This window comes from Pteronotus mesoamericanus, unplaced genomic scaffold (genome assembly GCF_021234165.1).
Source record: "Pteronotus mesoamericanus isolate MK-2021 breed Mesoamerican mustached bat unplaced genomic scaffold, CSHL_Meso_final scaffold_507, whole genome shotgun sequence".
NCBI lineage: Eukaryota > Metazoa > Chordata > Mammalia > Chiroptera > Mormoopidae > Pteronotus > Pteronotus mesoamericanus.
In genome coordinates this window covers 11,653,300-11,668,109 of record NW_026555319.1, presented here as the reverse complement: position 1 = coordinate 11,668,109, position 14,810 = coordinate 11,653,300, and the positions used below count along the sequence as shown (strand labels likewise).

The 14,810-nt window shown below is 50.7% G+C and overlaps 1 protein-coding gene across 4 annotated transcripts in view; it reads left to right on the top strand.

The window, feature by feature from the left end:
• Window positions 1–14,810, top strand: part of ACACB (acetyl-CoA carboxylase beta) — a 92,525-nt gene that overhangs the window by 52,928 nt on the left and 24,787 nt on the right. For all 4 annotated transcript variants that reach the window (XM_054594103.1, XM_054594104.1, XM_054594105.1 and 1 more), the window contains 14 exons: window positions 1,095–1,283; window positions 2,859–2,959; window positions 4,713–4,801; window positions 4,890–5,014; window positions 5,730–5,843; window positions 6,020–6,133; window positions 6,623–6,712; window positions 7,503–7,621; window positions 8,154–8,291; window positions 9,074–9,173; window positions 9,253–9,360; window positions 11,963–12,019; window positions 12,257–12,298; window positions 13,397–13,612. In XM_054594103.1, the coding sequence (XP_054450078.1) occupies window positions 1,095–1,283; window positions 2,859–2,959; window positions 4,713–4,801; window positions 4,890–5,014; window positions 5,730–5,843; window positions 6,020–6,133; window positions 6,623–6,712; window positions 7,503–7,621; window positions 8,154–8,291; window positions 9,074–9,173; window positions 9,253–9,360; window positions 11,963–12,019; window positions 12,257–12,298; window positions 13,397–13,612 (1,602 nt within the window). The remainder of the gene's footprint in view (window positions 1–1,094; window positions 1,284–2,858; window positions 2,960–4,712; window positions 4,802–4,889; window positions 5,015–5,729; window positions 5,844–6,019; window positions 6,134–6,622; window positions 6,713–7,502; window positions 7,622–8,153; window positions 8,292–9,073; window positions 9,174–9,252; window positions 9,361–11,962; window positions 12,020–12,256; window positions 12,299–13,396; window positions 13,613–14,810) is intronic.

Here is a 14,810-nt window from a genome sequence, read left to right as displayed (position 1 = left end):
GGACGGCACTTTGTCCGGAACTGCAACTCTATTTGCGGGTCCCCATCCCAGGGCTCTTCTGTCTGCTCGCTCCTTAGAGAACCAGGTTCTCAAGTTTGCAGACGTCCGTGCAAGACCCATGACACTAAGCCCAACATCATTAGTGGTAAAACTGTGTGCAATCACTTTCAATCTGAAAATAGCGAATCCTGGGATAATAAAAATGACCAACCCTTGTCTCATACATGTCAGCTACTGCTCTAAGCACTTAACATTTATTGTCTTTCAATCTTCCCAACAACCTGTGAGGTAGGAACTCTTACTACTTCAATTTTACAGGTGAGGAAACTGAGGTACAGAGAGGCTGAGACACTTGCTGTGTTTCACCCTTAAAGAACCAATGACCGGATTTGAACCCTGACTGTCTGGCTTCAGAGTCCATGCTCTTAACCCCTCTGCTATGCTGCTTAATTGTGATTGCTTTCATTGCAGTCTTTGTTTAGTCTTTGCACTTGCTAGTGCTTGCAGCATTTTAGTTTTAAACCTCATAATTACGAGGTTGGCACCATTATCTTTTTCATACAAAACCCATCAACAGTTCAACTACAGAAGTGGTGCCGTGCAGCTGCTGGAGCCTCTGAGCCTGTTGGCCCGAGTTAGCACCCCAGCTTTGCTCGTACCAGCTGGGTGACTTTGGATAACTTCCTTAACCTCTCTGTGTTTCAGCCTCCTCATCTGTAAAATGGGGACAAAGGATTATACCTACTTTGTAGGGTGGTTTCTGAGGATCAAATGAGAAGGTGCAAACAAAGGTCTGTCACTCAGTGTCCAACAGACATCAGCTCTTCACAGGGCCTTTTGCTTTACCCTCACACCATACTAGTGCTCTGATGCCTGCAGGGGCGAGTGGGGGCTTCCTAGGTGGGGAAACTGGGTACCCTCTTGTGGTCAGGGGACCCTTCCGCTCTGGACTACTCCAGAGTCTACTCGGTCCAGAGGGTCGGCCCCTCGAGTGCATGGGGCCTGGATGGGTTCAGAGGGTTGGGCGCCCTGTGGTGGGTGGCGGTGCCCACGCCCTGCAGGGCCTGCAGCCAGTGCTGTGGTCCCTGCTGCAGCTGAAGGAGTGGGTGCAGAAGCTCATGATGACCCTCCGACACCCGTCGCTGCCACTGCTGGAGCTGCAGGAGATCATGACCAGTGTATCGGGCCGCATCCCCGGCCCCGTGGAGAAGTCGGTCCGCAGGGTGATGGCCCAGTACGCCAGCAACATCACCTCGGTGCTCTGCCAGTTCCCCAGCCAGCAGGTGGGTGCCCCCCACCCTGCCCCACTGGGGTGCCCGTGCCGAGCCAGGTGGCTCCTCAGCTCCTGGTCAGTCTGGGCAGCTGTTCCCTGATTGAGTCGGGCTTCATGAAACCCACTCACAGCCCGAGATGTTGGGGCTGAGAGTTTTCTTCTGAGCCTTCCCTGCAGAAGCCCAGCATCTTCGCCAGCCCACGCAGCAGGTGTCCAGATGCACATGAGCAGTCATCAGGCCTCGCTCCGTAACACTCGGGTTCAGAGTTGGAGTAGCAGTTGGTACAAATAGAGCGAACGGTTTCCAGAGATAGGCAGGCTGAAATAATAGAGCAAGCTGTGAGTGTTTCTTGCTAGTTTGTAGCTTAGATTCTCTCTCCAGCTTTGTAAGCTGATAATCTTGTGACCGTATGTATACGTAGTATTTTTTTAAAATGGAAACCATTTCGGGGTAACATAAAAATAACAATTCTACATTGGCCTCATTTTTTTTTTTTGGTTGCTTTTATCAAGCATTTTAAGACAATTTGCGTTTAGAAGCGGCCCCTCTGCCAGTGTCCCTTCATGCCCTCTGTCTGCTTAGAAGGGCCACCTACCATCCTCATTCCCCTACCCACATCTTAGTGACTGGGGCAGCTGGAGGTCAACAAAGGTCATTGCCAGAGGTCAGCCTCTCTAGAAGTTGGACTGTTGTCCCACTGTAAAAAGGAATGACATATTGATTCGTGCCACATGGAAGAATCTTGGAAAATGGTAGGTGAAAGAGGCCAGTCACCCAAGGCCACGTGTTACATGATTCCACCTACATGAAATTGCCCGGGGCGCGCAGATCCATGGAGAACAGGAGGGGCAGTCGGGAGTGGTGACTGGGTTCCTTTCAGGGCGACGAAATGCTGTCTAATTAGATAGTGGTGATGTGTGCACAACTCTGTGAATATACTAAAAACCACTAAGTTAACTGTACTTTAAAGGGGGAGGAATTCATATTATATATGAATTATATATTAACTAAAAAATAAAAGCAAACCTCTAAAGGACCCCAATTGAGAAAAGTATGTGTGTGGACCTTTGAGGAATGTGTCATTGATGCAGGTTTTTTTCATTAAAAATATTTTGGGGTGGCTCAGTGGACTTGAGTGCTGGCCCGCCAACCAAAAGGTTAGCGGTTCGATTCCCAGTCATTAAAAATATTTTTATTGCCAAAAACAATATGTCAGTACCATTGAAACCAATGATAAAAACAGGACCCCTCCCCACCCCGCACCCCTGTGCTCCCTGGGTTTGGAAATCCCCTTCCCTTCTTTTGCCGGGGCTTCCGTGTTTGTGGAGAGGCATAGTACAAATGGGTGCGGGTCTTTATGGGATTGAGGACATTCTGGTTCCTGGATTCCTCAGGCAACGCACTGAGGGGTGAACGGGGCTGTCTCTGGGTGGCCCGAGGGCTTTGGGGCTGGGATTTTCTTTTTTCAAATGAGCCTCAGGTGGGACTTCCCCGTGAGCCTGCGGTGGGTCCTTTGGGTGACTTCTGTGTGGCGACTGGATTGTGCGGTAGTGAGTGGACAGGCCTGTCCTTTTTCCCATTCAGATAGCCACCATCCTGGACTGCCACGCGGCCACACTGCAGCGGAAGGCCGACCGGGAGGTCTTCTTCATGAACACGCAGAGCATCGTGCAGCTGGTCCAGAGGTGAGTCGCGGGCTCTCCGTGGGGTGCGGTTGTCATGCAGAGCCGTCCCATGTGTGTCACCAGGGTGGTGCTCTGGGGTTCTCGCAAGGGCAGGCTTGAACCAGGGGACAACACATGGGGTCAAGGGACCCTGATTATGGCCCTGGCATAGCCATTCCTAACACTGGGACCCCGGGCAACGCACTTGACTTCTATGAATCTCAGTTTGCCAGTTCATAAAAGGGGAATAAAAACACCTCACGCACAATAAGGCATTCTGAGTTCTAAGAGGATTAATTTCTTTTTTAATTTATTGATTTTAGAGAAAGAGAGGCACATTGATATGCTCTTCTATTTATTGATGCATTCGTTGGTTGCTTCCTATATATGTGCCTGACTGGGGATCAAACCTGAAACCTTGGCATATCAGGACGATGCTCTAACCAACTGAGCTACCCGGCCAGGACTGAGTGGATTAATTTTTGTGCAGTGCTGATAGTGCTGATAGTGTCTTGTGGCAGCTTTGATTATGGGACAATGGGACAAAATGGCTTCGTATGCCACAAGGGACTTTACAAGTTATCGTTGCAGCTTTGGGACACCATCACAAAGAGGGGTTGATGGGGAATTTGTATTCTTTCTTGAGTAGCTGTTGCACAGGGAAGACTAGTCTGATGATTAAACAAAACCAAAAACAAAAACAAAACCTGCCTCTTTGTTGAAGAATCTACCCAGCAAGAAAACTTTGCTTATAAAGACAGAATGGAAGCATTTGCAGACTGGAACAAGTTAATTCAGCTCACATGTTCCATGGTCTAGAAACTATTAGAAGTGCAGAGAATGCAGGAGATGGCTCTTTTCAGGGGACTTGCTGGCTCATAGGGACTCTTAGTGACAATAGTTAGTATTGCAGCTGATAAAGGAGGTCTTAGTTTGGATTCCCCTCAGAGAGAGTCTCACAGCGGAGGGCCGGGGAACAGTCCCTCCCCAGGAGACTTCACCCGTTAACCTTAAACCCATCCTTTAGCTTCAAAGAAACACCTAGAAGAATTGAACCAATGGTAAATTAATCAAACTCCCTAGCAGATTTTTCTGTGTTGAACATAAATATCAAAGCTCTGTCCTATGTTGTGTATTTTTGAAATCACATTTGATTCAGTGGGTGTTGTGGGTTCTTCTTCTCTTTTGTTGTTATTCGGTGGTGTTGGGATTAAGCTGGTTTCAACTTTAAAACCCAGTGTCCCACCTCCTAATAACCTCTCTTGCCTGTGTTCAGAAATGATCCAGAAAAGGAAATGTTTTAGGGAACATCCAGGTTAAAATTTGGTTTTATGCGAAATTTGCACAGAGATCGTTTGTTAAATGTTTTTCTAGTGTTGTTTTTTTGCAAACAGTCCTTACACATTGGATGGTTAATTGAACAATTTTCTTTTCACCCGTGCATGCAAGGCTGACCTTTTCCAGCATCCCGACTCTGTAAGGGTTTCCCTCCTCTTTGGAGGTGGGACAGGGGCCATCCAAAGGCTCAGGCCTGGCCTCCGGTTTGAGGTTGACCTTGGACAAGACACTGCCTTCTTTGTCCTAAAAAGTTAGTGCAAATGCTCTTAACTCGCACATCCCTCCCAGGCCTCAGGATTGAGGGGGGCGCGATGTGCATCTTCCATATACTTTGTTAGTTTATTTCTTTCTGAAAATCCTAAAAGCTCTGGCTATAGATACTCAGGCATGCCAAGGAGTGGAGTTGATCATTAAGGTGCCTTCCCTTCCTCCCCAGATACCGCAGCGGGACCCGTGGCTACATGAAGGCGGTGGTGTTGGATCTCCTGAAAAGATATTTGCAAGTCGAGCACCATTTCCAACAAGGCAAGAGTCACCACTGGCACTGGTGACAAGCCCACAGGGCAGGAGGGGCCCGAGCCTTACTCCCGTGCGGCTTTTTGTCTCCCTCCAGCCCATTACGACAAGTGTGTGATAAACCTCAGGGAGCAGCTGAAGCCAGACATGTCCCAGGTGCTGGACTGCATCTTTTCCCATGCGCAGGTGGCCAAGAAGAACCAGCTGGTGATCATGTTGATTGTAAGCACAAGAGGGCACCCAGAGTCGGGGGGGGCGGGGGGGGCACGTTGTGGGTGGTAGCTTGAGGGTTTGCAGACTTTTCTGGAAAGGGCCAAAGAATAAATATTTTAGATTGTGCGGGTCACATGGTCTCTGTCTGGACCACTCAAAGCAGCCACCGTACAGTGTAAGCGAGTGCCTGGCTGTGTCCTGATACAAAGCCAGGCAGTGGGCGGAGTTTGTCAGCCCCTGCGAGAGGTTGTAACTCACCTCCAAAGCACGTGCTGCGTGGCAGGCACTGCTGCCATGATTGGGGCATGGCGTATTGCCTCTCTGAGCCTCAGCTTCCTCATCTGTAAAATGGGGATCATGATGGCAACTCCTCAAAGCGTTCGGAGGACTTGGGGAGATGATGTCAAGGGTCTCGCTGCTTGCCCGGAACACAGTAAGTGGCTCCCTATCTCTGGCCATGAGGAGCGATGCAGGCACAGACCTAGATATATTTTCTTTCTTACCAGGTGTCCAGGGCTCATTTTGCGGGGTGGATGAATGAATGGAGAGGGGTGCTTGGTGGGAAGGGGTGAGGGTATGTGCATCGGGCTATCTACCGGGTGTCCTCAGAGGACCGGGAAGCTGCCTGGTTGCCGGGGCAGCCACACCCCTGGCGGAGGATGAGGGCTGGCATGCTTCCTCCTGGAGGACAAAAGTCACCTAGATTCTGTTTTGTCCCCCAAAGGACGAACTCTGTGGCCCAGACCCTTCCCTGTCAGAGGAGCTGACCTCCATCCTCAATGAGCTCACCCAGCTGAGCAAGAGCGAGCACTGCAAAGTGGCCCTCCGAGCCAGACAGGTAGGGCCGTGGGACAACGTCCCCACAGTGCGTGGGGGTCGGGGGTTGCCGTGCTCCCCGCCATGCTCGGCCTCCACCGCGCACAGCCCCCAGCTGCCACTTGGGTCCAAGCCTAGCGCTTGGCTTCTGCCCTGTGAGGCCGCCTCACCCCATCCCCTCCGCCCGCTCCCCCGCAGGTCCTGATCGCCTCCCACCTCCCCTCCTACGAGCTGAGGCACAACCAGGTGGAGTCCATTTTCCTGTCTGCCATCGACAGATACGGCCACCAGTTCTGCCCGGAAAACCTCAAGGTGAGGCTGTCTCCATCCCCCCACCTTCCTCAGAGCCCCCCCAGCCCTCGGCGTGTGGGCGCCCGGGTGCAGGGCCCAGTCACGAACACCAGCGGCTTGGTCCCGTGTGGCTCACCGGAGCCCTGGGAGTCTCAGGCAGCGAGGCTCACTGGGAAGGATGACTTTAAAAATTCAGGTGTGGCGGAGCTTTGGAAGCTGCAAGCCCCATGTGACTGAGTCACAGCTTCATCTTCCCAGGGCTCCCCCTCCCACCCCCACCCCCACCCTCGCTGCCTCATTGACAAGCTTTCAGGGGCGCCCTCTGCGCCTACGGGTGCAGGCAGCTCAGAGCTGCTTCCGCGCTCAGACCTGACAGGCCTGGGGCGCTGACAGCGTTTGGTGATGACCCCACCAACTTCTCCCCCTCGCTCCCCACCACCACTCACCCTATTGGTGGTCAAAACGTGTTAACATCTACTTTTCTCTTTTTTCCCTTCCCGCTTCCGGTAGAAATTGATACTCTCAGAAACAACCATATTTGACGTGCTGCCTGCTTTCTTCTATCACGCTAACAAAGTCGTGTGCATGGCGTCCTTGGAGGTGAGTGGGAGCGGCCCCTCCCACAGCGCGGCGCCGCCCGTGCCAGCTCCAGCATCACTTTCCCTCACTGGTTAAAGAGCTCCCAGCGCTTCAGCTCCGCAGCAGTGCTGGCCAGTGTGGCAGCCACTGGCCCCGTGTGGCCAGTGAGCGCTTGAAATGTGTTGACTCTAAACGGAGCTGTGCTCTGAGTATAAAATGCACACGGGATTCCAAAGTCTTTGTATGAAGAAAGAATTTAAAATGCCTCATTAATTTTTTATATTGATTACAGGTTGAAATGATGATATTTTAGGTGTTGGGGACAAAATGAAGTTATTATTCAACTTATTTTAACCTTATGCTTTTTTTTTTTTAAAAAAAAGAAGCTACCGGAAAATTGAAAATTAATTTAAAATGGCATGTGCGGCTTGTGTTCCATTTCTGTTGGACAGACCTACTCTGCAGCCGGAGGTGGGAAACTGCAGCCTGCAGGACCACATCCGTTCCCCTGCTTGGTTTTATAAATAAAGTTTTATTGGAACAGCCATGCCTGTTCATTTCCCTGTGGTCTGGGGCTTCCTCCCTACTACCACAGCAGAACTGAGTAGTTGTGATAGAGATGATGATACATGTCGCAAAGCCTAAAATATTTACTCTCTAGCCCATTACATCTGAAATGTGAGCAAATTTGCCCTTAATGACCACTTAGAGATAATTTAGAGATCATTTCTCCAGCTGGAGTTTTCTCAGGTTTTGAGGGCACACTGTGGTACCCCCTGCAAGAACGTCCCCTGCGCTTCTGTTCCGTTAGGTTTACGTGCGGAGAGGCTACATCGCCTACGAGCTGAACAGCCTGCAGCACCGGCAGCTCCCGGACGGCACCTGCGTGGTGGAATTCCAGTTCATGCTGCCCTCCTCCCACCCAAACAGGCATGGGGCGGTCCATCCCGGGGGTGGCTTATGTTTCTTTTCTCCCTGACCACTGTCATCCTGTCTCTGGAGGAACCCAGCAAGTATGTCTGGGGAGACATCAGAGACATCACTCTCCCACTGTGGCAGGTGTGATAGCTGGGGAGGGACTAGCAGAGCAGAGGCGTGGGGTGTCTCAGAACCGAGCCTGTTCCTCACCAGGCTTCTGGCGGAAACTGATGCCGAGAGTGGTCAGTCTCTTTGGCTGACTTCACAACGTCGTGCTCACCTGGGGACCCTGTTGGGGCTAGACTTTCATGCATGCGCCATCCATTCATTCATCCATCCATCCATTCGTTCATTCATTCATTCACTTGTTGAGCTCTTCATGCGCAGCCCCTGGCCCTGACCTCCGTCCCCTCCGCCTCCAATTTTACGCCCCACTTTTGGGGAGAGCTCTAACGCTGGCCCGCCAAAGTCTCCAGAATAGGAACAGCTCTTGGGCCAGATCTGCAAGTGGCAGCCTCATCCCCCACCCCCCACCCCCCTGCAGGATGGCTGTGCCCATCAGCGTCACCAACCCCGACCTGCTGAGGCACAGCACAGAGCTCTTCATGGACTGCGGCTTCTCCCCACTGAGCCAGCGGATGGGCGCCATGGTCGCCTTCAGGAGATTCGAGGAATTCACCAGGTACGCAGCGTGGTCCGGCCTCCCAGACACCCAAGGGGCTTCCTCTGACTCCCAGCTGTTCATGCGACACGTAGGGTGGGGGTAGCCCAGGCGCAAGGCACAGAGAATGAATGATAACAGGTTAATAATACCGCAGCCCAGAGCATCAGCTGTCATGTCGGCCTGCCTGCATGAGAACTGCTCTGCATGTCCTAACTGGGGGACGTGGAGCAAATTCCTCGATCTCTCTCTCTGTACCTTAGTTTTCTCATCTGTGTAATGAGAATCAAAGAAGGACCTTCCTAGGGTCACCAGGGAAATTTAATGAGGTAGTACATTTGAGTATTGTATTTAAAATATTGACATGTAAATAACATGCTCAATAAATGTCAGCGATCAGTCCTACTGTAGTTATTGTGCTTTTCAACCTGTTCCTGCGTGTTATGCATTGTGCTTAGAATATCTTCTTTCTTCACAACTGCACTAGGAGCTGTAGTGATTGCTTCTAATTATTCTCAGTTGACTCAGAACCATGAGGTGCAATTGGTGAGGAGGGTCTTGCAGCTGGTAAAAGGGGGGCCCAGCTGATGCCGCAGAGTTTGGACAGCCTTTCTTTTATTCATGATCTCTGATCACATGGGCTCTTCCCTTTTGGGAAAGACCCCATCGGCGGTGCCTTGGACCTGGTCAGGGATAGAATGAGCTCGCAGACTGGTGGTTGGGAAAAAGGGAGGACTTGGGTCTGACCTAGGACCATGGAGGAGCAAGCCCCTCAGCCTTCCCTCTCTGTGCTGTGCACCCAGGAACTTTGATGAAGTCATCTCCTGCTTCGCCAATGTGCCCGAGGACACCCCCCTCTTCAGCAAGGCTCAGACGTCCTTGTACTCTGAGGAGGACAGCAAGGTAAGTGAGGAGCAAGCCAAAGAGGGGGCGGGCTGGGTCCCCAGGTCCTTGACCGCCTGCCCTTGTTCTTCTCTCCCAGAACCTCAGAGAAGAGCCCATCCACATCCTGAATGTGGCCATCCAGTGCGCTGACCACCTGGAAGACGAGGAGCTGGTGCCGATTTTGCGGACCTTCGTACAGTCCAAGGTACCCTGGGCGTGCCTCTGGTTCTGGGTCCCTGGAGGAGAAGGGGTGGCTATCTTAGGGAGGTGTCTCCTGTGCTTGAGACCTGCTGAGTGTTTCAGAGCCCCAGGCCTGGCTCCCCACCCTAGCTCTGCTACTCCTTGTTGCCGGTGACCTTGGGCGGAGGTGGCTGAATGTGGCAGAGCCTCAGCTTCTTCCCCATAACACGGGGCTGGCATTTCTCCCTCCCAGGGCATTGCAATGATGAAATGACTGAATTTATATACCACGTAGCACAGAAGACAGCATTCAATCAATAATAGTTCTGGGTTTGGTGGAATGTTTGTTGGGATAACCCAGAAAAGTCACAATTTTAAAATGGTTACTTGACATCTGTGTATGCAGACAACTGCAGGTTGCTTTTGTAAACATGTGGTGGCCATTGTCAGCCTATATTCTCACCTGGCAGTAGGGACAGCTGTTATATATGCTCAAGGATCTCAGCTGGAAGGAGGTGTGGAACAGCTTGGCAGGTGTCAGTCATAGAAACAGCAGGAAGACACTGTGTGACCTCAGGCAGGTTGCTATACCTCTCTGATCCTTAGTTTCCCCATCTGTAAAATGGGATGCTAAGATTCTAAGCTCATAATTAATCAAATCTACCAGCCACACTGTCTGGCTGTTAGTTCTCAACCCTCCTGGCTTGGTCTAAACTTCAAGATTACTTGGGAGATTTCAGTTCTTGCTTTTTAGTCTATTTACCTGTTGTATTCCCTGTATTGTCCTGGTGGACTGGACACCTCTTACCCCCTCTGACGTGATGTCTCTCAAAGGACCTGGTCTTGTGCTGAGTCGTCATTAACACCACGAAGATTAACGACATCATCGTTAGTGATTTACTTAAGCCTTGGCTTGGTTAATTCGCTTGAACAGCGAATGATGTTCATTGTAGACCCTGTTTAAGGTGCAGACGAATCTGAAAATAGGTTTTTAAACAAAACCCACAGCCTCACCATCTAGAAGCGGCCACTGTGGCAGTTTTGGCATATCTCCCCCCGAGCCTGCTTCTCCTTGACATGACTGGTGTCCTTGCTGGAGCTTCGGCCTGGCAGCCGCTGTGCAGGAAAGGGAGCGTCCGAGCTGACTGGGAGCTCGCCTGCCCATCCCGCCAAACCTGATGATGCTCGGGAACTGAGTGGTTCTGACCGGAGAGGGCAGTGGGGGGGGTGTCAGGACCTCCTGTGGAACGTGCGGGCAGTGAGGGGTCCTGCGAGGCGGACGGCTGCGCTGGCGTGCCGCCCGGCCGGGGGACGGGACAGCTCTCTGAGTACCGACCCGTGCCTGCAAGCTGGGAGAGATCGAGTGGGTGTACCGCTGTGCCAATAAAGTATATTTGAGATAGGTAGGTAGACCGATCGATCATACCAAGAAGAGGCGGGCTGGAGAAAAGGAAAGAGCTTTATGCATTTCTATGATTAAAAATTTCTTGCATTAAGCAGGCGTACGCATACGCGTGCATTCACACACACACACACACACTCACACACATATATTCACGCATGCGCATGCCCACATCTGTGCACACCTGCAGTGGAGAACCAAAAATCAGGCTCCAGGTGACCAGGCCGGTTTTCCCACATAAGAATCCTCTTCATTTTGCCCTTTCTCCGGTTTTCTTTCAAGCCTGTATTGCATTAGGTATTCTCGTGTGTGTGTCTACTTAGCCAGTTTCTGAAATGGGCTGACTTTTCATTTCCCCTGCTAATTTTCCTTAACCATGTGGACAAGTTAAACAATAATCTTACCTTCCTCTGGGGTTTTTTCTTTCTCCATAAAACTATGTAATCGTGTTTACTTCCTTTAGAGAGCAACTAAAAACAGTTTTGTACTTTCCTTGGGTAACTCTTTCTTGAAGTCAAACATACGGAAAAGTGCCCAGGTCATAAATGTGTGGCCTGGTGAATTTTCAGAGTGAATCCCAGAGGTAGCCAGCATTGAGATCAAGACACAAAGGTCCCTGCCCCTTCTCAAGCCCCTTCCAGGTCTCCTTTTCTCCCCGCAGAGATGGTGGACCACCATCCTGACTTTTAACAACATTGATGAGTTCCGTCTTGAATTTTATATAAATGAAATTGTTTACTCATCCTTTTCTTTTTGTGTTTCATAGAGCATTGTCCCCTGCCAATTTCATGAAAGATTTCATGAAATGTTTGAAAAAAATGTGTATTTTAATATAACATTGAATATAATTCACATAGCATACTATTCCCCGATTTAAAGTGTACAAATCAGGATTTTTGGTGTGTTCATAGAGTTGTGTAACCATTATATTTTCAAACATTTTACCATCACCCTGCAAAAGCCTCTCCCCATTAGCAGTCACTCCCCACGTTTCTTCCGCCTCAGCCCTAGGCAACCACTGATTTACTCTCTGATTCTATGGCTTTGATGGATTTGCCTAGTCTGGATAGTTCATATAAATGGGATTATACAGTATGAGGTCTTTTGTGACTGGCTTCTTTCTCAGCACAATGTTTTCAAGGCTCATTCACGTGGTAACACATATCAGGACTTCATTCCTTTTTGTGGCTGAATATGGTTCTATTGTTTTTGGCTTTTTTTGCAGAAAAACATCCTTGTGGACTACGGACTCCGAAGAATCACGTTTCTGATTGCGCAGGAGGTCAGTCCGATTCTCAGCGCATCCTAAGCGTCTTCTCCTTCCCCAGGCCCCTGTGCCCTTTATTTGACGTTTACTCTGCAGACTGGGGTGGGAGTGAGTGGTCGATTGCTAGCGAAGAGATGGCTTTCCAAATGACTCATTCTAGAAGCAGATGGGGTTATCGTTAAAAACAAGTGTACAGGTATTTGAACAAGTCTTGCTTGATTTAATTGGCTTTTGTATGAATTCTTTTTGCAGAAAGAATTTCCCAAGTTTTTCACCTTCAGAGCAAGAGATGAGGTATGACCAAAAGCAGTGGTATTGTTCTTTCTTCCCTGACATCTTTGATGTTCAGGAAGACTATCCCAGTCCTCAAGACAGCCCTGTATTCTAGAACATGCAACTTTCATGCAGACTCCCACCTTCCTCTGGGGTTATATTTCCGAGGAGAGCCCTGAAATTCCATGTGGAGCTCAGACCTCATGCCTCCCACACCTCAGCCTTCACTACCTACCGGTGCCTCTTTCACATAAATAATTGTTCTTCTTGCTGGTGACTCAATGATGGTCTTCCCAACTTGGGTTTCTTATGATCGTCTGGAACAGTGGATTGGCACACTATGGCTTGCCGGCTGGCCTCCTGTTCTTATAAACAAGGTCTGGAACATGGCCCACCCATTTTGTCACATACGGTCAGCCTGGACTTTCTTTGCTTCAGCCACTGAATCGAGTAGTCATGATATACCCTATGGTTTGTCAACCCTCTGACTCTTTAGGGAGAAGGTTGCTTATCCCTGTTCTAAAACAGGTGGCCTTGTTCCCATTAGGGAAAATACCAGCCTAGAATTCTATATCCAGCAAAGATATTTTTATTATAAAGACGTTTTCAGGCAATTAAAGAGATAGATTCAAGACTCCACTGAATTCAGAATTTTGTATTATAATTTATCCAAAGCCTTACCTCTCTAGCTAAGACCCATCCTTTCTCTTCTTTTTTTCCCTCTTTAGTTCAGTTTCAAGCACTATCAGCTGCTTTTTCTTTATTTAAGGACCAATTTCCATGAGGAAACCAAGGGTCACTGACTTCTTGAGAAATACCCTGCACTGTGACAGATAGGGACCAGCCTGGGTGTGCCGGGGGGCTCACCGGGAGCCGAGAGCCTTCTGCCAGTCGGCGCCCCAGACTCGCATGCCCTCTAGGTCTTTGCGAAGCCCCACACTTCCTGAGCCCTGGGGGTTGCTCCCAATCGGACAGTGTAATGGCCACTGCATTTCTAGTGCTATACTCGCAAACACCGGGGTCTGCAGACGTGGTGCGCACCAAGCAGGCTCGTGGTCCCAGTGTCACACGTGGGGTGTGTCTGTGTCTGTCTGTCTTCCCTCTCTGGTCGGCCTGCAGTTTGCAGAAGATCGCATTTACCGTCACCTGGAGCCTGCCCTGGCCTTCCAGCTGGAGCTGAGCCGCATGCGCAATTTCGACCTGACCGCCGTGCCCTGCGCCAACCACAAGATGCACCTTTACCTGGGTGCGGCCAGGGTGAAGGAGGGTGTGGAAGTGACGGACCACCGGTTCTTCATCCGTGCCATCATCAGGCACTCGGACCTGATCACAAAGGTAAAGTGTCATGAGACCTTTCTTCCTCTGAGCTTGTCACGCATGTGCTGGCCTTTCCTATGTTGAGTTCCTGCTCTGTGCCGGGCCCTGGGCCGCATGCCGGGGATCGCCAGGCGCCCCGGGCTCACGCAGCCCAGCCCTTGTGACACTCCCGTCTGGGCGCGGGGCAGGTGGACGTGGAAGTGGCCTGTTTTCGTGTCCTGGCTGGTGGCATGTGGATTTATTTCTTCAGTCCCATGGGGCTCTGCATGAAAAGAGAGTTGAGAGGATAGAAAGATACAGGTTTGCTAAGTGATATTTGCCAATTGAATATGTGATCATTTTCTTCTGCATTTAGAAAAGCAATGCGTGATTATGTTGTAAAAATTTCAAGTAATATTAAAAACTACTTTTAAAAACCAAGGAAAGGGACCCAGAATCTTGCCACTGAGGGGCCAGCCTGTTCGTGACCCTCTTGCGACATACTCCTATACATAGCGTTGTAGGTGGAAGGTCACAGACAGGGCACACCCTCTGGAGAGCGGTGTTTTCTTACTGGCCAGTCACCCACAGGCAGACCTCTTTCCATGGTGACGAAGATCACCCACTCTGTGCTCTTTCCTTGCATGGATGTACCCATGTGTGTAAATTTTTTTCTTTTTTTTTACTAATTCCCTGTCGATGAATGTGAAGCTAATCTCCATGTTTTGCTGCCTCCGATCAACTAGATATTTTAATAGATTTCATTATTACTGAGGCACCATAAGGCCAGCGGGTCAGGAGGCCGTTGCCATCGAAGAGATTGTTTGTTAATCACAGTGCCCAAGAGGAGGGGGCTCGCCACCCCACGGGGGCCACGCAGGGAAGCCCCGGGCCGGTCTGGAGGCGGAGGAGCGGGGAGCGATGGGCGCAGGCCTGCGCTAGGGTTTTCGCAGGGAGGACGGGGGTGAGACAGGGACTCAGGCCCGGGGCACAGGGGCTGTCTCCGGTGTCTGGAACCTGCGCCTGGCGTGATTAGGGCCGGGGCATGGTGGCCTGGTGCCCGAGAGGCTGATCGGCGAGGGGTTTGGGGGACCGCTCTGGAGCGGCCGGTTTGCGGTCCGAGGGCATGCCCGTGGGTGGGTTGTGCACTCTCTCCAGGACTTGCCTCACTCTGGGAGGGGCCGTCCCCCCGGGGCCCGCAAGGCCCCGGTTACCCAAGTGTCAGGTGCAGAAACGA